General features: G+C 40.3%; 2 protein-coding genes across 9 annotated transcripts in view; one reads left to right on the top strand and one right to left on the bottom strand.

The window, feature by feature from the left end:
- The window catches only part of WDFY4 (WDFY family member 4), a 130976-nt gene that overhangs the window by 33135 nt on the left and 74759 nt on the right, over positions 1 to 23082 (bottom strand). For 6 of the 8 annotated variants that reach the window (XM_068197571.1, XM_068197565.1, XM_068197569.1 and 3 more), the window contains 8 exons: positions 20500 to 20577; positions 19811 to 20014; positions 18881 to 18932; positions 17878 to 18044; positions 13809 to 13957; positions 12519 to 12639; positions 10083 to 10168; positions 8657 to 8719 (listed from right to left, as the gene is read on the bottom strand). In XM_068197571.1, the coding sequence (XP_068053672.1) occupies positions 8657 to 8719; positions 10083 to 10168; positions 12519 to 12639; positions 13809 to 13957; positions 17878 to 18044; positions 18881 to 18932; positions 19811 to 20014; positions 20500 to 20577 (920 nt within the window). Of the gene's footprint in view, positions 1 to 8656; positions 8720 to 10082; positions 10169 to 12518; positions 12640 to 13266; positions 13408 to 13808; positions 13958 to 17877; positions 18045 to 18880; positions 18933 to 19810; positions 20015 to 20499; positions 20578 to 23082 lie in introns of those variants that run through there. The other 2 variants (XR_011001375.1, XM_068197572.1) reach the window with 2 other exon arrangements.
- On the top strand, positions 553 to 6049 carry LRRC18 (leucine rich repeat containing 18). Its single transcript, XM_068197576.1, has 2 exons — positions 553 to 898; positions 5162 to 6049. The coding sequence occupies exon 2, from the start codon at positions 5192 to 5194 to the stop codon at positions 5972 to 5974; it is 783 nt and encodes a 260-aa protein (XP_068053677.1). The 5' UTR covers positions 553 to 898; positions 5162 to 5191; the 3' UTR covers positions 5975 to 6049.

Below are 23082 nucleotides of genomic sequence, written 5' to 3'. Positions count from 1 at the left end.
CAGATATTATTTTGAAATGATTGTGATCAGTTACTAAGAGCTTGAGCTTGGTAACCTCAGTCATAGGGACACATTTCAATAAATTCACATGCTCCAGATGGAAATCATTATACCAAGTGCACTTTTGAAGGGTCACTGATAGATATTGTAGACAGATGTGACAGATAGATACATATGAACAGATAAATTGCAGATCATATACTCTCTGCTGCACCATTGAATGAACCTTCTCTCCAGTGTCTACATCTATCCCATCTGGCACGTGGTAAGGATGGTACCACAAACATCCTGAGTTTTAACACACACAGACAAGTATATCTCACTCGGCTACAGCCAAGTAAAATGAAATAGTCAAGTGACTAAAATGGACAGTTAAGGCAATGTTAGAAGCTAACAGCATCTAATGAACTCCAGATGCTTTTTCTTTTGGCATAATTTGAAATACAACATTTCCGGGCACTGCATGCCATTCAGTTCTTCTCCTTCCAGCTCGATCTTGCATTCCGGAACCAACCATTATGCTGATGATCTCCAAGGGCGTAGCACTCCTGTTGCTTGGTAACACAGGTTTCATAAGCTGCAGAAATAACACTGAATATCAGGACCCTGGAGCTGGGGAAACCCTTTAGCCACTCCTCACTGGCATGCTCACACAAGCTTCTTGAAGAGCTGCCATTTTCCATCAAGGAAGTACCATTCAGAATTCACAGGACTGTGGAAAGGAAACTGTCCTGTATTTCATCCTCATGGCTTTATTTACAGACTGAAACACTAATTCATTGTTCAAAGAAGAGCAGACAGAGGAGAGCTGCACAGTAAGAGCCCACACTACTGTGAAAAACCGAGCAGCTTGTGACATCTGCACCTCACTCTCTGGGCCTTCCGAGCTACTTAGCTGGTAAGATCATATGCAGGGGCAGCCTGGCAGAATTGTTAAGATGAAACAATGTTTTTGCTTATTCTTGTTGGGCCTTGGTTTTGCAAGTGACTTTGAACTGTGTGATAGCACAGCAGCCTCGAAGTCATCTGGAAAATGAGAATATTAAAAAAAGAAACTTTTCTCAAATTATTTAATCATGGTGGAATTTAGTCTAAACTTGCCTATTTAAGACTGTGTTTAAGACAGTCAGTGAATTAATCTCTTCCACAACAGATCGTATCCAACAACAAGAAATGGTAACAGGCTTGTGAGCAGGGAAGTGGAACTGTTTGGCTTCATGCAAAATCATTTGCTGTACGAATGCTGGTTTTAAGCTCTACATGCAAGTATTTCACTACAGATGATAGTATCACCTATTTCATGGGTGAATTAGCACATGTCACCTCACAGTCTTCCTGCCACCAGAGAGGTGCAGGGAATATGGAGCTCTGTTGGGCTTGCTGCTCTACAGCATGCAGAATTCCAAGAGGGAAGACAGAGGAAACTTCTTACAGAGTAGTTCAAGATGGGCTTAAGATGGTCCTGTGCAGCTTTAGGTGCAGTGAACTAGGAAGAACCAACCCTAGAAGAAGATAATAGGCAGAACCACAGAGAAGGAGGCCCTGAAGCACCAGGCAGTGCTACAGGCAGAAGGCCATTTCTGCACCCACCTGGGCCAGGAAAGGAAAAAAGAAATGTTCAGGGTCCAGGTGCAGTCTTTTAGGATCAGGTCATCCTTTTTGGGCAGGCTTAAGATAAAGTGGGTCATGGCTGACCCCCGTGCAAGTGCTTAAGTGCAGATAAGGAATAATCCCCAATCCTTCCTTGCCTCAGAGAGACACTGACAGTCTTAGTACTGATGCTCAGGTCTGTTCCATCCCTGCAGTTCCCAGCAACACTGAGCACCACAGACAGCACGATATCCTTGACACACATTTTCTATTAATTTCTGTATCAGATCAACCTCTAAACACTCCTAAAGCTCTGGGCTTCAAAAGCACATCCAGGCTAAAGATTCTAAAAAGTGTGGATAGAAAGGGAAAGGGTTTTCTAGTCAAGATCCATTTTAGTGAGACCTTATCACAGAAATACAGCACCCTCCACCTGAGGAAAAGGCTTGCCAACAACTCAGAGCGTGAGCCCAGCAGTGGGGTGCAGGTTTGACACAGGTTTAGAGAAAACAGGTGGAAAGTCTCATTATCACTTCTTAGGTGGTAGGGCAGCACATGTACCTCTCCCTCTGCCATTCCAGGACATGCACTGTGAGCGTAAGATTGAACAGGCATAATTAACTTTTAAGCAAGGAGGACTCCCGTGATTCCTGAATTTTTAATATCAGTGGCTACAGGACTGGGGGAATCTTACACTGAACCAAAGACAATAAGACATGGCTAAGTAAGCTCCGTTATCTCCAGCTACAGCCCTGTAAAACACTGATAATTAGTTTACAAGCATGCAGAGGCAGGAGAGCTATTCATCCTCTTCAAGTTGTCAAGCACACTAAAATGTTTCTGCAGTCCTCTAGTAATAATCTCTATTTTTGGAATTGCAAATCCTATTTTTCTAAGTTTGAAATATGGCTCCAACTTTTACCCAAACTAAATAGCACTTAGAGTGAGCGCTTCTTAGGGACTTGATCAGTGCATATGAGAGGTTCACAGCTGGATGCAAAAAAATCTGGCTAAAGTAGGCTATAGGAAGAAAATCTTTGGAGCCTGCACATTATGCAGTGCATCATACAAAAAGATCTGTCCTGAGAAAAATCACACTGATCTGTTTGTTTCAACTTAAAAACTTGAAAGGTCCAGGTTCAAACTTTGTAACAGCTTGGAAAGGGTTATTGACAGAGAAACACTCAAACCCAGCGGGCTGAACTGCAGCACTCAGCCTTGCACGCCAGGCTCCCTCTAGTGCTGGCAGGCGCGCACAGCGCAGGGGGACCCGGCACCGGGAACCAGTTACCAGAACAGTGCCACAACTGAATGATTCTTTGCCTAGATAGTACTTTGTAAAATAGGAAAGGAAAGTATTTTGGCTCAATATTGCTCTCTTGGATTTTAAATAAAAAATAATAGAAAAAACTTACAGGAACTGAATACAATGTTTTCGGAGATTTAAACATGTTTTTAAAAAGCATTTTTAAAGAAACTATAATTTTGAAATTAGGGGAAAAAAATTACATGTTTTTCCTTGAGGCTCCCATTCACTTTTTAATAGCATACATGTTTGAGAAGCTTCATTATCAAAAAGCACCAAATGTCTTGGTCAACTCGTCCAACACAAAATTCAAACCAAAAAAAAAAGTGAGACCCAAAGCTCACCTGGTTCATGTCAATTACAGGAAGCAGAAAGTCTCTTTCCATTCTGCCAACACTTAAGAAAGCTCCCCTATAGATCTTTTCTGAAGCGTGGCAGTCACCCCACTTCTGTGGATCAGAAAGGACTCAGGGTGTCCTGTGTCAGCAGTAGGGCCCTGGAAGTCCCCATACTGCTCAATTTATCTTCACAGAATTGCCAACAAGAATATTGCATAAAATCCTTCAAATGAGTGAGCTGTGATTAGAAAATCATGCTGTTTTGATCTCCAGAACTTCCTACTCACTCCTGGGGAAATTACTTACACTAACATCAACAAAGGTGGAAAGAGTACTTATTTACACTGTAGAGTACTTTGCTTCAGTTACCAGTCAACATACAGATAGAACAGCATTGACATTGCTCCTTGGTAATATGGTTCTGTAAGTACTCATGAGAGACAGAAACATGGGAGTGACACACAGAAACATCTAACTGTGTTTAAATATTTTCATGTAAAATAGCAAAAAACCTATTTTGGAACTCACCCTCAGGGCAAGACCGAATCCACTGCGCTACTTCCAGTATTTTCTGAAGCATCTGCCTCATTACAGAGCTCTTGGGAGAATGGGTGGTAGCTGGGTTAATGCTTTTGCATTATTTTGGGCTATGGCATGTAATTTAAAATAAGCTGAAATGCCATAGTTGTAGCTTGAGCTTCCTCTTCATGTATTCACACATGATTAATGAGTAGCCAAAAAGCCTGAAGGGTTTGTAGTGAAGACTTTCTAATAGGGACATGTATTGTTGACAAATCTATATTTTGTCCTAAACAATCATTCATCAAAGCTGCAATTTGACTTTTCAAAATTAAATGCCAGAGCATCCAGACCTGAGATTACTCAGCTGTAACCTGTGCTCCTCTCTAAACTCTCACTGGGAGAGACATTGTCATCCATTTCCAGGGAGTCAGCCTATTTCCTTTGCCACTAGCCATAATTAGCAGCTATATTTGATGACCTTTGATTAGAAAGAGTTCACCAAACCTGAGAGTAAGTGGACTATACTCTTACAGGCCTCATTCCAGAAAGCATGTAGCACATGCTGAGCATCAGTATGAGTCAAAAGTCTGACTACTACACCTATATGCATTTTTCTGAGGGCAGGGCACCTTTGCAGTGGGAGACCCTCTATCCCACAGCATGAACAAAATAACAAGTTTAGAGTATCCAGAGGAGGAGACACTTAGCAAAGCCTGGTTTAACATGGCATTAAGCAGCACTGACATCCATCCCTGTTGCAGTTTGCCCTGTAGGTTATGTATGAATTGCCAGTTGTTCTGGCAAGTCTGGGAGCCCACTATGTTCCTGAGTCCTGGTCAAAACAAAATTCTTAATAATTTCCTTTAAACTTTTAATCGTTCAATAACATCCAGAGCCCAAATCTCAAGTCCATTACACAAGAAATTTAACCAGCCTGTTAGCAAAGGCCAGACCTGTAATGACAGCAAACGTTGATCTGGTAGAATGAGATAATTTTGGATAGCTTCTTTTAATGCAGTGTCTAAGGACTGTGTTGAGACCCCCAGTATATTTTTCTCCAGTCCTCAACTGGCTGATGGATAATAACATATTTCATTCATTCATCCTAAGTTCAAATCAGTATTTAGGAAGGAAAGACAGCAAATATGTCCCACTTGTAATTTCACCGTGTAATGTAACATAGATGTTACATTGCAATGAAATAATATTGTAAATTATTAGAATTTCACCTACTGAAAATACTTTGAGGAAGAATTTTCAGAGTTGCAGATTTTGAGTTGAAAAGTTCTGACCTCAAAAAAAAACCAACTTCAGAAAAATCTAGCAGTAATATTAACATATAACTGTGTGATTAACAGCCATGGCTTTCAAAAGCTTTATTGGAGTTCTCATCTTTTATCCACAGGGTCTGGTGTGTCTGTCTGTCAGCAGAGAGATGCCCAAGGGAAAAGGTCCACAAGGGAAAAGGATCACCTTGAAAGTGGCCAAAAATGCAGTCCGGGTACTTTTTAATGGAAGGCGCCGTCTCGAGTTAAGCAAAATGGGCATTGCCATCTTCCCCAAGTGCCTTTTGGAGCTGGCTGATGTGGAGGAAATTGATTTGAGCAGAAACATGTTAAGAAAGATTCCAAACATCATTGAGAAGTTCCAGAATCTGATGTGGCTGGACCTGCATAGTAATCAGATTGATGAGCTGCCTGCAGAAATAGGCACACTTCAGAACCTTACTTACCTGAATTTATGCAACAACAAGTTGACCACAAAAGGTCTACCAGAAGAGTTGACCCATCTCAAGAACCTGCGTACTCTCAACCTTGGCTTAAACTGTCTTGAGACTATTCCCACCACTCTTGGGTCCCTGAGGGTACTTATTGAACTAGGTCTCTTTGACAACTCCTTGACCATCATCCCAAAGAGCGTGAAAAAACTCCCCAAGCTTGAGAGACTGAATGTAAAAAGAAACCCTTTACCAGAATTTGCAAAGGAAGACGAGCCAATTGACACCATTAAACGCATAGAATCGCTTTGCTTAGTAGAAAAGAAAGACCTATGCAATTCCTGCCTGCAGACATGTCAGGGTGAGAGGGACGGGCTGCACAAGTTAGAGGACATGACACCTGGCTCCTCAGATAAGCCAAGTTTCCCTTCACTCACTACACCCAATTCCACTGCAATGGATAACCAAGAAGAATGGAGAATAAAAGACGAAAATCCGTGAAATATACCAAGGCACTCTACAGACCATGTTCCATGAAGTCAAGCCCAAGCAAATAAAAAGCTGACTTCCCTCCTCCTCCGTTTTCCAGTAGTTCTGCTTCTTTAAAGATCAGCTTTGCTTTAGAAGCAGATGTCTGTGGTCTTTAGAAGGAAAACCAGAACAACTAAACCAGATGTGTATTTAGAAACGGCTATTTACATCTGGGCCTGTCCCTACAACATGTTCTCCATGTTTGAGCTCTTTGGGGTCTTTTGTGTGTACAACGCCCAGTGAAGGGATCTTTTAAACAACAGGTTTTTCTAGTAAATCCATTCCTACCACTAAGCCTCAAGTATTATTTCTGCTCATTTTCATAGGGGGATACACAGTTCAACTAGTCTCAGTAAATACCATTTGGAGGAAAAGGAAAAGACCTGGGAACCTTCTGCTGCTGGTGGCTGCCACCAAGCTCTCAGAGTCTCAAACAGGCACTGTCAATGTAGGAACTGCAAGCCTGTTCCAGTTCAGCAGAGGCAGCAAACACAAATGTTATGCTCAGGAGTAACTAAGCAGTACAAACACAACACTTAGATATAGACAACCAGTGATCCTGGTTGCCATCAAGGGGCCAGATTCTGCAAGTTCTTTGGGATTTTGAGTGCTATACCTAGATGCAGCAACCTTCCAAGTTGTACAACACAATCAGCAGGACTGCCCATACTAATAGGATTTTGCTGGCCTCTGAATCTCTCTCCAAGTAAAATGTAGAATGGGTAGGAAAAATATTTATCTTTTTAAGGGTCCCAGGCTTATCACTTAAGTAGTGACTAAAGTGATTAAGAGAAGAGTCACTGTCTTCCATGATCCAAGAGTCAGTTTCTGAATTGACAAAGTCAGGCCTGATATCCCCACAGCACTTTTAGCTTTCTGTTGTCATGTACAATTGCACATGTGCACCCGAGCACGCACATTCACTTGCTGAAATCACATCCTTACGGCAGAGAGTGCTGACATCCTGCAAACAGCAATACACAGGGACAAGCAAGGAGCAGATTATAAAGGCACTCAGGCATGACATGAGAAGGGCTGGCAGTGGCCATAATAACCTATGGTGACAGCAAACATTTAAGTATATTTGAATGAAGAATAAAGTGCCAGGAGTGCTTTATTTTTTAAGTGACTACAGTAGAGCCTGAGATTCAGAGCTCCTGCCTATTTCCTATGGACTAGGTGGGAAAACTAATAAGGGATTTCCTAGAAATTCTATTACCTCAATGTCATATGATGCATCAAGCTAGTAATTTCTTCTTTCCATGCTTCAGCTGTGCAATTATTAATAGTGTGTCTTGGCAAAGAATTTAATCTGGCCTGCCTCCTTGTCTCAGGTATGGCAGGAAAAGCTGGAAAGATGTGGAAGTTGGCCATTGTCCCCCTAGATGGGGAAGGAGCCCCAAGTGCTGTTTTTGAAATTTTCTAAATCTGAAACAGCTTCACAATTCAAACAAGGGATGAATAAACTCATCAAGTCCTCAGTCCGTTAGTTCTGACTGGTAAAGGGAAGCACACCTACTGAGGTAGTTTTCTCTAACTTTCCACTTTAACACAATTTTGCTGGCTTCAATACTTAGGCAGTGATTATAATAAATGTTACATTCATTTTATTTCAGTTCATGCTCTAACATGGTCCAGCCAAAGCTATGCCAATGGCCTTTTACATTCTCAGAGTGACTAAGCTGTGTAGGGGCTTCTCTTGCCCAGTGGAGAAAGGATAGGCTACTTACTGGGATTCAGGATAGGCTACTTTAGATCTAAGCATGAAGCCTGTCTCAACTTCTGAGATTAACCGTGAGTCAAGTGATTTTTCCAATAACCACCAGCCCAGTTAATGCCCAAATTTCTTGAAGCTCTAATGCATCTTCTCTCAAGACATGCACACCTCTTGAGCTCCCAGCAAGCAGGGGGAAAGGAAATGCTTGAGCGAGTTGCTGTTTACACAGAACAGATATCACACTCCACAGCCAGCCATCCCCTCTGGCTTAGGCAACAGGTAGACTGAAAATTAATGAGTATAGCTGACACAGGCTGCAACAACACAGGGGCAATGTGCACCTCAGGTCTCAACACAATTCCAGCCTCAGAAAATAATTTCTGAGGACACCAATTAGGCACTTAGGGCTGTGCTCCCCAGACACCTAAATTGAGAAAAGTTACCCTAACTCATGGAATGCATGAAACATTCTCTCAAGGTCCTCCCAATAGGAGAAAACTTTTTTCCTGCAACAGTAAAATCTGAGGTACAAGCTAGAATCTCCACTGTGCAGCTAATACAACATGCCAAAACAGCCATATGTACATCACTGTCTGCCCTGAGCACGCAATGAAGAGGTCGTTATGCACAAGCATTATGGATTAGCTCTGTCCTCACCTCACTGTCTCTTCCCACAGTAATAATTCGTGTAGAGTTTATCAATAAAGTGATATGAAGGAGAAAATAATTATTAATCATCTATGCACGGTCAGCTTTTTGACACTCATCTTCATATTGTGATGAAGTATGCTAGAATGCTTTTTGAAGTTCTGGAAACACCTTTGACTCTTTGAAAGGAAGGATACAAATAGGTATGTTTCTATATGCTTTTTAAAGGTGCAACATATTCACATATTTGCACTTACTACAGTTATCCAATGTTTCCTATGTTTTACCTTATATTTAGGGATTCTTCTGTTATCCCCTTCGACTTCAGAGCAGGTTGGAAAGAACAAAATCTATAGGAGATATGAAAGGTCACATTATAGTTATGCAAATGGTTATTAGGACACATTACATATCTATATAACTGCTTTGTCCTCACAACTTTCTTCAGGAAGCCACAGCATCATCCTGATTCTCTAACATAGGACAAGGCTATAAGACAACAGGCAAAAACATAGATCTAATATAAGGACTTGCTATGGGCTGGATAAAAGCAGTTTCTTTCCCCAACAGGATTTTGAATTTACATACAGGGTTATGGATTTTTTGGTTTAAGGTGCTATTAAAGTCAGAGAATAAGAGCCCACTCAGACATTTATTTAGCAAAAATGGCAGAAAGAGGAACCAACCCTCATCTCAGCCATTCATATTTACATTTGCTGTGCTGTGATATCAGACAAACGATACCCTTGGAATATACAGTTTTGGTGACCTTCAGCTGAGGATCAAAACCTTGTGTTGAACTGCCTTTGAAATATTCCCCCAAGAGATACTTGTCAGAACTCAAAGACAGCAAAGATAAGGGCTGGCTCTGGGGCAGATCCTGGTGATTCTAAGTAGCCTCACTAAGCAGCCTGTTTGGAAAGGAGGAACAGACACATCTGCACTGACTTTTTTATGCAATACTGCAACAGGGATTGTTCAGACATTTCAGGAGCAGAAGGAATTCCTATGATTCTTTAGAAATTAACACTACCAATGCTCAGTTCGGTCTGCAGAATTTAGTACAGGAAGCACTAGTACTGGAGTGAATTTTCCTGTGTAGAGGCCAGTGAATGCAGTCCTGATCTAATGGCCAGAACTGAGTAGATAACAATATGCAAGAAAACAAAGTGCAAATTAATCACTTCATAGTCTTACATTCAAGTTCCATTAAACAAGATAAGTACATAAGGAGAATTTAAAAAAAAATGCCATTATTAAAAGTTAACCCTACAAAGATAAAGTCGGAGAGACAAAAATATGTTATTCCTAAAGAATCTATTGATACTATGAGGATTAGAAGAAAGCAGAAAGAAACCTCCTTTCACCCAGTACTGTGAGGTGAGGTGGAGGTGGCTCTCATCTCAGTGGCAGGAGGGAAAACAGCTACAGTCAAAATTTCCTGGGATGAAGGGACACACAAAACCACTGGGTGCTAGAAAAGTCCTACACATTAGATCCCTTGATAAGTCAATGGCTATGTAGTGCTCCAAAGAGCCCACAGGTCAGCAAAAGGAAAATTTTACAGCTAAGTGTAACCCATTAAAACTCAAGGAAAAAATGGAAAACAAGGCTCCTGCAGCAACACAACACAGACACCTGACACCAGGATAAATAAGTGGTATACCAAACATCACCAGGAGCATTCTCACATTATTGTGAGCTAGTCATTACCTTTTAAATATCTTATTTCGGTCACTGTCATGGAAGACCAGAAATCTGGAGTAGCCATTTTTGAAGAATATTTCCAAGGCGATCTCCTGGAAAGGTAAATAATTTACAGTGTGAGGAGCTGCAGAGCAAAGTCTAGAGCTGCAAAGGGTTAATCATAGCCTGTCCAATTCTTCAGGGCTTTAAAAAAACAGACCTTGACTTTTTTGACAAATGTGCAGAACTAAGGCAAAATATGTCTAACATTCTAAGTTTCTTCAGCTGTAGGGATGGTCCTACGAGGTGACTTGCAGTTCAAATACTTCTTTGAAGCAAAACCAAACTCCAGATATTGGTTCCATCACTCACTTTTTCCTTTTGCTTCTGAAACATTTTTATCATGAAATCTCCAGTTCCAACTAGATGATAAAGATAACACTAAGAGGGGATTCTAAAAATGAGTTTCTTTTAGAAAGCAACCATACTGCTTGCTAAATTAAGACAGAGCTCAACAGAACTGAAAAGTAGCTTCTCTTGACTAGAAGCACCAAAGGAGGAAGGGGAGTTTATGACATTTCACACCAAAACATTGAGGAATTGAAGATGAACGAAAATATCACTTCCTTTTCCCTGTCCCTAAAATGTCTCTATACTTTGTTTTGCTGAGCATTTGAATATAATCATATTATTTACTTAGTGAGAGGTCCTTTTTCCCCCCAAGTCATTCAAATAAAACTATAAATAACATGTAGTGTCTGGGAACCCAGACATGAATTTCAATCCAAATGTGGCAGGTGCAATACAAACCTAGAGAAACACTCTGATGGCAGGTGGCCCATACATGATTCACAAATAAAATATAAAGCAGAAAGGTAATATGAGAGCAGCTATGACAATAAACAGCTTGCAGCATTTGCTCTAGAGCTCAGCTTCCCAAACCAGGTCTGCTCAAGTGTTGCCATTACAGAATTGGGCCAGTGATTTGCTCTGGGCTGGACTACATGCATGGACAAGAGGAGATGGCTGAGGCAGTGTCACTACCTAAATGGCAGATCTACCTGTCCTGCAGGGAAAGCACAAGGAATCAGCTTTCCTCTTTTTCCACAATATTTTTTCAAAGAAGTTTGTGGTATAGAGTCCCAGCACAAGCCTGATACAGATACCTGAGTTTTCAGTTCATTAACTGAACAAAACAATCCTGGAACAACAACAAAAAACCCCAAACCACAAAACCCCTCAAACCAACAAGCTCAGCCTTTGCCCCAGTCCCATCCAAAGATTGTTTCTACTCCTCTCCACTTTTCACTTTGGGTCACACCAAAAATTTCTATTTTGTATGATTAAAAAAATCCATGTATACACAAATATGAAAATATGAGTAGTTGGAAGTCTTCTGCTGGCAACTTTGATACTATCCCCAAACAGAAGAGTTGACAGTTCTGCTCAGGCTGATCACCAGTGATCTTAGTAAGCTTCATACAGTTAGAACATGAGTTACCATTCCTCTGCATGCTTGCTCAATGACCTAACCACTGCAATTATACTGTATCCTGAAGCAAGTGGCACCTACCAAAATTGCCCCGTTTGCATACATAATTATATATAAAATAAAACAGGGCTGACTCATGGATGAGGATCATACTACATGACATAAGACAATTATCAGCCCCATTTTCTCCAGCTTCTGAATTTTCTAAATGATTTTGTAATTCCCTGCTGAATCTCAACCTTCCAAAAATGGATTCAAATTAACAAGTAACTAGTTACAGCTGCTTCAGAACTTCATATTTTGGTCAAATCTGTGAATTACTCCTTGGACTGTACCAAAAACTCTCCAAAGCAAGTACAGGCTCTGGTGTCGCAAGAAGCTCTAGTTACAACTCTTCTGTGATTCTCCTCACAGGTTCACCTAAACAAGACAAAACCGAAAGGGTACCAAGGCCCGTGGTGATGAGTAGCTCCTGGGTATTACAGCTACAGGCACAGAATCCTCTTCTTTGACTTATATTCTCTTATTGAACCACATGCATTACTTAAAAGTCATTCCAAGAGACCCAGGATATGTGTGTTAGTAACACACATATCTGTACACAGATGCCATGACTACTGAAGTCCTTGGGAGCTGAATATCACTGGTAGTCAGCTGCTTACTGGTAGCTTCTATAAAAATAGAAAACACTAACTTCAAGTCCAGTTTTCAAAAACACTGTGTGAACAACACTGTTAGCCCAACAATTAATAAGCCAACCACTCCAGTCAGGGTGTTTAAACACTATGGTGTGTATAGAAAGGAGTTTGTATTAGCAAAGGCTAATGAAGCAATGATGGGACCAAAAGCATTTTGATATCAAGCGAAAAAATACCAGCAGTCTTAGTGAAAACTGAGCAAGTGGTTTTCAGTCACATGTCATGACTGCTGTTGCAGCTTTCCCTCAAATGACTGAGCATGTTAATTCCTACCTGCAGGAGAAAGCGCATCAGATGAATCTCTTTGATATCATGATATGAATAACGGGAACACATCTGGTCTCCCACAGCATGATCTTTATGACATAAGTTGAAAATAAATGGATCACTGATTCTGGAGGAGAAAAATAAATTTAAAAAATTAATTTGAAACAAAAAAAACCCTGGAGAGCCCTCTTGAACATTCAAGTCCTCCCCTAAAGAAAAAACAATACCGAGAGTTATCAAGATCAACTGGGACATATATAAACTGAAAACAAAGCTAAATAAATAGAGCTAAACACTAAAGGCAGATGTTCTACTAGTTACCCAAATAAAGAGCCTGAGGAGGCTAAAGGTAGGTTTGGAGTTATTTTAGTACATGCAAGTAGGCAGACAGCAATGTTTTGCACACATTGGAGTCTGAGAATCAGCAACGGAAGAAACTTGTTGGGAGAACCTGAAAGCCCAAGTCGAGGGTAAGCATCATATGGACACACAGCTACTGTAAACAGCAATTACTTGGAATGAATAATTAAGCAATTAATAAATTCTTATTTTATCAGTGTATATGTATTAGAATTGCATTCAACAGCCTAGCCCACAGAAAATCCCTTAGAAAAACAACCTAAGCTTTTATCAGATCCAGTCCAATCAATCCTTGAGTCACCTGATCAGATTGACTGATATTGACTGATTGATATTAGACTTTGTAAGATTTGGATGCAGAGCAGACAGGGAGTAAAAATGCTGAGCTACTCACTGTCCCACTGGGTTTTACACATGAGCACACAGTATGCACAAAGAGCTTGGTGTAACAGATTCGTTTGCAATATTGATCACTTTCAATAAATCATGAGTCAAGAGATGATAGCAGTGTGCCAAATATTAATTACGATTCTGTCTTGGAGAAACAAACAAAAAACTTATGAGACAATGAAGCTAAAGGCTCCTGTCCTAACTGTTGCATATGAATAAAATATGTGAGTTACTCAGAAAGAAACTTTTACAGTTATAACATAACTGAAAACCAGCAATGTAGGTGGGAGACTGTCCACCATCTCCATCTGTTGAAGATGGGTGATCTAATGGCACCTCCAAAGCCTTGTCCATAGGTGAACAAGCACCTATGTTAGTTAAGTTAAACAGATTTTTTTTTTTAACAAATGGAAAGGATGGCAAACTTCCTGCTGTTCTATTATTCTGCTTAAAATCCCCACAAACCCTGTGCAAATTCAAGGTATACCTGTACCAATACTGAAGTTGACCAAGCAGATCTCTGGAAGGAAGGAAAGAATGACTCACCTGGACAAGCAGTGACGAGTACAGTAAACTTCTTCCAGAAGGGATAACACAAAGCACTCACAGATGTAGAAGTGCTCTTTGCCAAAGAGCAGCACCCCTTCCAGTGCTGTATGGCCCTGCACAACTGCCACGGAGCACTTGAATGTCACCTAGAATGGAGGCAAGCATAAGGCCAGGAGCTGGTAACACAGGAGAGAGAGGCACCAGGGAGCTGGAGCCAGTGATGCAGAAAAGCACATGCTTGTACCAAAAACCTGCCATATTGATTCTTGGGTTCACAGTGACAAAGTCACAAAATCACTGTATGACTTACAGAAGTCCAATCAGAATACATGAATCTATCAAGCTAATTGGCTTAAGGATTCAGATAAACATTCTAGAATATTTTTTTTAATTTTCCTTGATCTCCTAAGACTCGATTTATTGTTTTTACTCCCAAGTAAACTAACTTGGCCCTTACAATAGAGGAATTTCTAAAACACAGTTTAAAAACATGGGAATTTTTCAAAGTATTTTGTTTATTATATATGCCAGTTGATAGAAAGTGTTCTTGGGAATGGACCAGTTTTGATAAAGAAAAGAACGCCTGTTTTCTGGAATATTTTCTATGGCTGAGAGATGGTGCACAAAGTAAAATAACAAATTTAGAGATCAGAAAATTGTGTGATCTGCAGAAAATTTAAAAGTCCTGATTTTAAATCAAGCAGTAGTTCATTGCAAAGAACTTCCCTTACATTTAGAAGCATGGAGTTCCTTATTTTTGTCTGCTCATAAAATATTCTATACATACTCAGCTCCAAAAGCTAAGTCCACTGGTTAGTACAGTCAACTCAGTGTTGTGCCCAGTTTCAACCAGAACTTTCAAGCAGTACCTCCTCTATTCCTAGGAAGGGGACAGTAGCTAATCATCTAGTAGCCCAGTCTCAAAAATATTGCTTCTAAAATCTTAAAACACTAATACTACCTTACATACTAAGAAAACTGCTCACTGCTGAACTCCTCCTCTAAATTAGCAAAATCCTGAATTGCACAGAATCCAGAAACGAGTGTAGAATCTTGCATGCTGAGTCCATCTGAAGCTGCAAAGACCAGAGGTCTACATACAAAGGAATTAGAGGTATTCACATAACAGAACAACTTTCCTGGTTCAGAAATGTAATGCAGTGTTCCTAGGAGAACAGACTGATAAGTATCAGAAGTATCACAAAATCTGGTTTTCTCTTAAGATCTCAATGACCTTATCTCTACCAAATTTCGTAACAACTAGGGACCGTATTATTTTATGGGGCATGCAAAATTGACCCAGAAATGGGATTACTTTTACTAGATCATGTAAAGTCTACATGATAATATGTAGAGTAAGTATGGTTCTACTTCACTCTTTGCCTTTGTTCCTAAACTCACCATTTCTGGAGTCAAATCTACAACCCTCCTTGCTGTCCCAAACTACACATGGTCTAGCTAAAAAAAAAAATAAAGCCATTATTTTACCAACAAATAGGGTGCTTCATTTTGAAATCACTTAGTGGGCACAGGAGGTTGTTTCCCTCATTCTTGGTTTAAGGGAAAAAAAACAGCCCTGGGAGATTTCTGTGGGTAATTTTTCATGAAAATCTCTTCAATATCTCTCCCCTCTAAATGATTTCTAACAGGAAGATAGCATTTTTCCATCACCTCTCCCACAGGAATGTCTGTCTCTGCGGAGATATGCCAGCCACAGAACTCTGGACTGGAGTGCCTGCCATTACGTGGTTAGAGGCATGTATGCTTGCACTGAGAATACTGGGGAATTCTGCTCACATTAGCAAACCACATGGTTTCCTGAAGTAATTAAATAGGAAAAAGATTGCTTCTTCCCAAAAGGAAGGTAACTGAATATTGAAACATCAGGCAGTTGCATAAAGCAGCTCCACAGACACAGAGAAGAAATCCACCTCGCCAAACCTAGAGATCATGTGTGTGGGTATAGGAGGCACATGGACCATGAAGGAGGCCTATGATCACTGATATGGTCTGGCACAAAAAACCACTGTGCTATTCTGCCTAAGGCAGAACCAGGGCATGTTAGTAGACCTTGTTGAGAGGGAAGAGCACATAACCTCTCTTTCACAAACCTTAAACTCTAAGCCCAAGTATTGTGTACTATCCAACCAGAAACAGTCAATAGTAACTATCCATTTCTTCAATTTTATTTTATTTCTTCAAATGTATATTATTGAATAGATTTGCATTATTTGAAATACAAGAGTCCTTGAGCTGAGTCAATTATTTTCATTTGGGGAATGTGACTTATATTACAGCTGATGAGTAACAAAGATCTGACTGAGTTGTATGGCAGAATCTCCACCAGGACAGTGCTGTATCTGCAAGTCTTGTACCTTCAGTCTTGCATTGAAACACCAAGCAGCTTGACATTAACATAAATTAAACAAAAACTTTCATTTTCTGTCAAAACAGATCAAAACCCAGTTCACAAGCTACTAGAATCATTAATCAGTGAAGCAAACATGACATAAAATAATTGAATAATTACCTTCTAAGGTATTGCCCAAAGCCCTTCATCTCTTGATTGCTCTGTTCATTCAGATGTACTAGGGAACACATTCACTCAAACTCACACACACTGACACACACACATACTCAATGACTTTTCTGAGCAGTGCAGGAAATAAAATGGCTCCAAGTTGCCTGCTTGAAGTGCAAACAGCTTAGGAGGCAGCCACTGACAAGGCAGGACCTCTGTGCACTAAGTGAGCACAGGACAGCTAATGTCACCCCCCACTGCTTTTGTTAATACTTCTGTCAGCTCCGCGAGGCAGTGACTGCTGCTGGAAAAAAACATGCCTGGCATTTCTGATGGCTTCCTGCAGAGTTACATGGAGAAGAGACAGACAGCCTGAAGGCTCAAAATGAGATCAGTGCATGGAAATCATGCCACACATTTTCATGCCTGTCTCCTTCTGCTGGGAAGAGGCATAGGGAGGAAGGGGCAGAGAAATTAATTCTGTTACAGAAACAGACTGCATCAAGAACTCTGAGAAAGTCATACTAGAGAGCACAAGTGTGACCCCTTAGCCAGTGGCAAAGCACCAAGAAAATCTGGTGATGGTACTGAGATATTTTAATAAAACAGCTATTTCTATATCTGTGTACAATTATCACAGTACTGTGAGGTCTGAGTTTACATACTACAAGTATTTGTCTTCCACTATGGGATGCTAACTCCTGGCTCACTGAGGGAATGATGCCACTGAAAAAAAACAGGTACACTGCAAAAGATCGGGGAATGAGTCCAGGTTGTCAATTTCACTGGTGGTGTCTCAATTAAATTGACAACATCAAAGGTACCATCTTCCTAAGAGTCACCCTTATTTACTCCACAATTCTTCTCCTCCAGTGTTCCTGAACCTTAAGCCTCCTCCTTATATCGTGCAGAAACCTTGGTGAAGGGCATCCAGTCCAGTACAAGAGCAAAGAAGAAACAGAAATGTTTTTAATAGATAACACATGATGGAACCGTGGAAAATTTTTAAGGCCTCAGAGGGAAGAATTTGTCCAGAACTCACGGGGAGAGAGAAAGAAACACATGTAAAAGGAAGAAGGAAACATTTTCTGGTATTCTTCAGGAAGACATGTAAACACCACTGAACTAACAACCTATACAAAACTGGCATACTCTTCCAGAGGTTATCAATAAATTTGATGTAGGCACTGCTCTGAGCATGAGTAAAGGTTGTAGAGCAGCACAGGAATTCTCAGTCTCAGAATTTGCCATGTCTTAGGCAAATTCAGACAGTGTCTCATAAGAGAATATCTTACTTGCCATGCCAAATTTTTTTCTCTTACTTCAAGAAATTAATGTTAATTGCTCTTCAAGAAGAGTCTGTACAGGAGTTCATACAGAGTCTGGAAAACTGTATTTGCTGTAAGGAAACAGAGAGTAATGATGTCTACTGTAGCCTGAATCCACCTGAACCCCAAACTGAAAGGAACAGATAGGCCTCCATATCCAATTCACCCTCTAAAATGCCATGTCCCCAGAGAAAATTTTCTAGTTCATCTTTCCTACCTTTTCACTCTCTGCAAACTCCTGCAATATAATTTGTCTCTCCACGCATAATTCCAAGAAGTCTTCTGAATGGAAACTTTCATGTAGAGCTGGGAAGAATGTCAGCTGGTTACAATCCAATCCCTTCTGATCCATCTCCCTCTCTGCTCCATTTAACATCAGCTCTCCTATATGAGTATAAAAGAGATTGTGGTTTTAGTGGCAGCCGGATGACACAAAAAGCAATTCAATTTAGTCATTCACTCAATCTATTCTACCTTGGGAAATAGCATTATTTATCTCCAAAACACAGGCAAGAGAATTAAAATCTATGACTGCTGAAGAAGGATGCTTATTTCAGGGAACCAGAGACAGATACATGCAGTCAGTCAATTCAAACAAAATCCCTATATTCACAGAAGATTAGGAAATTAGGAAAAATTTTAAATGGTATTCTTTTAGGGACATGGACTGAGCAGGATCTTAAGAAAACCTGAAGAGAGACAACTCTTGCCCAAGCTGTGTCTCAAGTTTTACAAACTCATGCAATGCACACAGAAAAGGCACAATCAGTCTTATTAAGGCTTCATTCAGAAAGTACATAGTGGTTCCATCTTGTTTGGAGTCTAGAACAATGAGCTCCACTCATTTATTTGCTAGGCCCTGTCACAGTAAAAAGTATACAATACTGCACATTTCCAGCAGCACTTCTTTAAAGTTTAAGCAACTGGGAGCTTTCCAGGTGCCCAAAAGTGCCCAAAGCTTACACTTCAAAATAGCTTTCTTGCTTTAGACCTTTCAGGTGGCAACAAGAGAGCAGAAAATTCTGAAGATAGTTGATGTATCACCTATGAAATTTGCATCAGTTTTGTCACAGATGTTACAGTGACATTTTCACCCAGAGCACCAACAGGAGTTTTTTTCTGGATTAAATTGTGACCTAGAAATTCATACCCTAATTACAATTATCTTTGACTGTTTATATCTACTGTTTTGATGATGTAAAGTAGCCCTAAAAGGTTACCTGGATTCACTTCAGTAGGAGAAGTTGTTTCCTTTCTGTTTCCTAAGTGAACCTGAAAAGAGACTAGGTGTGACTAGAGTGGAACATGCAGATAGGTAAACATAACTCTGCCAACAGAACCTTGGTGGCAGAGAAAAACACAAATTTAGAACTATGTTGCAAATAAATGCCTTGGAAATTCAAATAAACTCATTGGAAAGGAACAAATAAACATCACTGGAAAGGAACCTAAAGGAACAAACATAAAAAATTGAGGAAAAGAACTATTATCTTTCCAAAGGTGATCGTACATGAGGCCAGGTTTAGGATAAAAATCATACTACTCAGTGTACAGAAAACTGCCAGAATCCAATCACCACAAAAAGTGCTTTAGGTATTGGAACCTTATATTAAAGTCCTTCAGCCTTTCGTTTATGGAATTTGGCATTTTGACATTGGAGAAACAGACAGTAGTAAATACCCCACATTCACAGTTCAGTCTTAGCTTTAGCCACTCTTCTTTCCCCTTTTGGCCATTCACCACTTTTAGCAGCACTAGTAACAGGACAGCGCAGCCTTCTAATTGGACTCTGCTGCACACATTGTAAAGCACTATATCGTTGAGATACTACTAGCAGAAAAGTATGGACAGCTTATACCATCACCTGTATGGGGAGATTTTATACAAGAAAAGAGAAGAAAATAAAATGTTGCTGTTAAATACATTTCAGCCTTTCTTAGCCCCCAAAACCAGATCCCTTCAGTGGGTTCTCTGTACATGGAGCAGCATATTCAGAAGTCAGGTGATGGGAACCAGAGGAATGAGATGCACATATTTGTCGAAGGTTGGACTCTGCTTTTGAAGGTCTTTTCCAACCTTAATATTTCTCTAATTCTATAGTCACCAGCAACTGTTACAGACATTGTGCCCCCCCTGCAAAAGATTTCTACCTCACTCATCCTTTGCATTGTTGCCACTTGTGTGTTCACATGTTGAATCCTCCTCCTCATTCGTGAGGGCCCCTCGTAACAATCAAGGATCCATCGTGGCTCTAATGATCGTGAAGAATCTCTCCATGGGCCTCCTCTGTAGAAAAGTTGCTCCTCAAGTATCATCCAGTCCTTGGCTGCTTTGCTGTAAGCACACTGCTGCATCTGTGGAACAGAAGCACTTTGTGCCAGCTTCTGGACACTTTGCTCCTCTCAGCCACCAGTGGCACTGCCCCAGTGATTCAGAGGGATCTACCCAACCCACCAGATGGCACCACTGCAGAGGGAGTGCTGCAGGCCTAACAAACAAGTCCAACTGACCACTGGAAGTGTGCTGCAGGAGATGTTACTAGTGATAAAATAGTGATAATATGACTAGATGATACAGTGACAAATAAAAGAATGTCACAAACTTGAAAGCGGCTGCTTTCATAAAATTTCCAAGTCAAAAGCAGTGAGCCAGGAGAACCACATCACAGAGGTTTTGCACACTTCAGCAGTAATGTCAGGGGAGGAGTGTTGACTCATCAACTCTCAGCAATTCTTTGGCACAATATTCATCTCACTTCTAAAATGCTCAGTTTCTCAGGGTAGTCCAGGAGTAACCTTTCAACAACAGAAAGCTGTTGCCCAATATTCCTGTCCTTTACCTGTACGTGGTCCTTGTACAGAGAAGCATACAGCTCCTGCCCAACTCTTCGGTACCGTTCCATACATGACACAAATCCCTAGAAGAAACATCAGAGCACATTATGCCAAGGTGCTGCAGCTATAAATCCTGTGAGGGGCAGAAGCAGGCATTAGTTATTCTGTCTTTTACAAGAACAATTAAGAATATGGCCTGTGTCTGCAAGTCTGATGGCTCTGCAGTGTAGAGATGACTCAATCACCTGAGAGCAAGTTGCACACTTACACCACGAATATAAACACAGACATCATCTTAACAATGGTCATTACTGAAACTACTCAGAACTTTCTCAGAAGGAGAAAGAAAACACCAAATACAATGTAAGGCTCCTCTTTTTGCAGCTGCATTAGTACTGCAAATAGCAAAATTTATAATTGTCTGTTGTAGAGACTCCAACTGAGGTAAGGATCTACAGTGAGATTATAAAGGAGAGATGAGTGCCCCCAGTACCATATGAAGGCTGTCACATCCAGCTGAACGTCCCTGACAAATGTGAGATTGTTGTGAGTCACAGCATGAGGCTAAACTTGCTGTAAAGTCCCAGCCTGGGTCAGGTAGGTAACATTTAAATGCAGGGACTCTGTGCCACACAGGCAGTGGTCCCTCATAGCAAACTTCTGGCTGCTGCTTGCACTGGGCTCTAATTAAGTTAACATACAGGGTCTGGGTGTTGTGCTGATTACTGCTGGCTGCCAGCCAGGTCTGTAACCCTGCTGCAAAGTCACATTTATTGGTGTTTCCCTGCAGGAAGCTCCTGTTTTACACTGATGAAAGTCATTATATTTTTGTTTGTTTAAAGCATCATTAAACCTGTAATCACAGTTGTGGCCTCACAAAACTATTCCATAATTCATATAAAACTCCCATAAAGGCTGACCTAGAAAGCAACAGCATCTCTGTGCTCTTAAACCAGTCCTGGCATAGGAGAAAAGCTGAGACCCTGGCCCTATGTGGACTTGGGACAAAACCATTCAGAGTAGAAAAATCAATTCCTCCATTTTAGATATTCACAGCCTGTTCAAGCCAAGTCAGTGCTCTACTGGCAGCCGTTTCAAAGTTGCTCATAGTCTGTATTTCACTCATGGTCATCAGTGAGACCCCTAAGGTCAAAGTCCACATTGCAAAGATTCTCACTGACCCAGCTCCTACCCCTTGAAACATATGAAAGGTTCCAAGAAGAGCTTCTGCTACCCACATCTGGTCAACTGAAGACTAACCACTTTGGCTTCCAAATGAGCTATAGCTAGCCAGCTTCAACCAGATGAATATGTCGCTATTGATCTCACAGGAAAACCATCTGGCTGTAAAGTGAAATTAACAGTTCACAAAATTGCAGATGACTATGATTGAAGAAAAAAATAGCCACACAAGCCAGACCAACACACAAAACAAAACCTGAAAAGGACAACCAGTAAACATGGAGAATATAGACCAGGCTATTATTTACTAAGTGTTCACTCAAAACAATTACCCTGTAATGCCAAATGAATAACTAGTGCAAACAAGTTCCGAACAAATAAACAGATTCCATTAAAAATTATAGGTGCTTATCTTTTAAAAGAGCAACTCTATGGAGTAGATTAAATACAGCAGTGGCACAGTAAAATCTATCTTAAACAAGAACATGCCATCTTTGATAACTGCTGATGTAGTGTAACATAAGGTTTGAGTTTCATATGCAGAAAAGCAGGTGTAATTTTAAGAACTGTAATGCACATTTTTGGGAAGGGCATACTAAAGGGCCTTATTGATCAATCCTTTCCTAAAATAGTAGGAAATAGTAGGAAACCATGCTTTAAGTCTTTTTTAATACAGATTTCTCTACTTTGCAACCTTAGGAAATCACATTGTAAGAATCAGATCATTTTGTTGCCACATATTCCCCAGCCAATATTTAGAGCTTGAAAAGGTGATAGAATTCACAAGTTATTTTCCTATTAAAAAAAAACAAAACAAATCACACACTCAAATCTCTTTCTTGTCTTGCTGCATGGAGTTTTCAAATAGGAGAGAAAATGATTAGCACTGAGGAAACCCAGGGTGTGAATTTTCTATAATTTCTTTCAAGTAAAGCAATTGAGAGACTGTTTGTAATGAGAAACAGTTGAAAAGAAGAAAAGATTGAGGTGTGACTTATAAGTTAACAAAACTCTACTGAGCTTTGGAATGCTTTATGTCTGATTTTTTTTTAATATATATAGATCACTTAACACTCCTGCATCTCATAAATATTCAGGCTTGCCATAATATACTCAAATTGCATGATACAGACAGTACACATACCACAGTTCTTTCCTAACGAAACATTATGTCATAGGAGCTTCTGCACTTGGAGGCTTTCTTTATATGTGATGGGTTACAGAATACACATGCACACAAAAGTATGTGCCAAAACTCTTAATAAATGAAAATAAATATCAAGACAAACTAATTTTGGACTTGTAAGAGACACAAGGAAGGTCCAAATGTTCAAATACTTCACTGTGCCAAGCAAATTATCCCACAGATGTTAATACCTACATACTTGTTTTGAAGCATGTATTTT

The sequence above is a fragment of the Anomalospiza imberbis genome, chromosome 8 (assembly GCF_031753505.1).
Source record: "Anomalospiza imberbis isolate Cuckoo-Finch-1a 21T00152 chromosome 8, ASM3175350v1, whole genome shotgun sequence".
Classification (NCBI taxonomy): domain Eukaryota; kingdom Metazoa; phylum Chordata; class Aves; order Passeriformes; family Viduidae; genus Anomalospiza; species Anomalospiza imberbis.
Note: the sequence above shows the minus strand (reverse complement) of the source record. Positions and strands in the feature narration are given on the sequence as shown.

Coding starts and splice junctions, on each gene's coding strand:
- LRRC18 (XM_068197576.1), top strand. CDS start 5,192: ATGCCCAAGGGAAAAGGTCCACAAGGGAAAAGGATCACCTTGAAAGTG.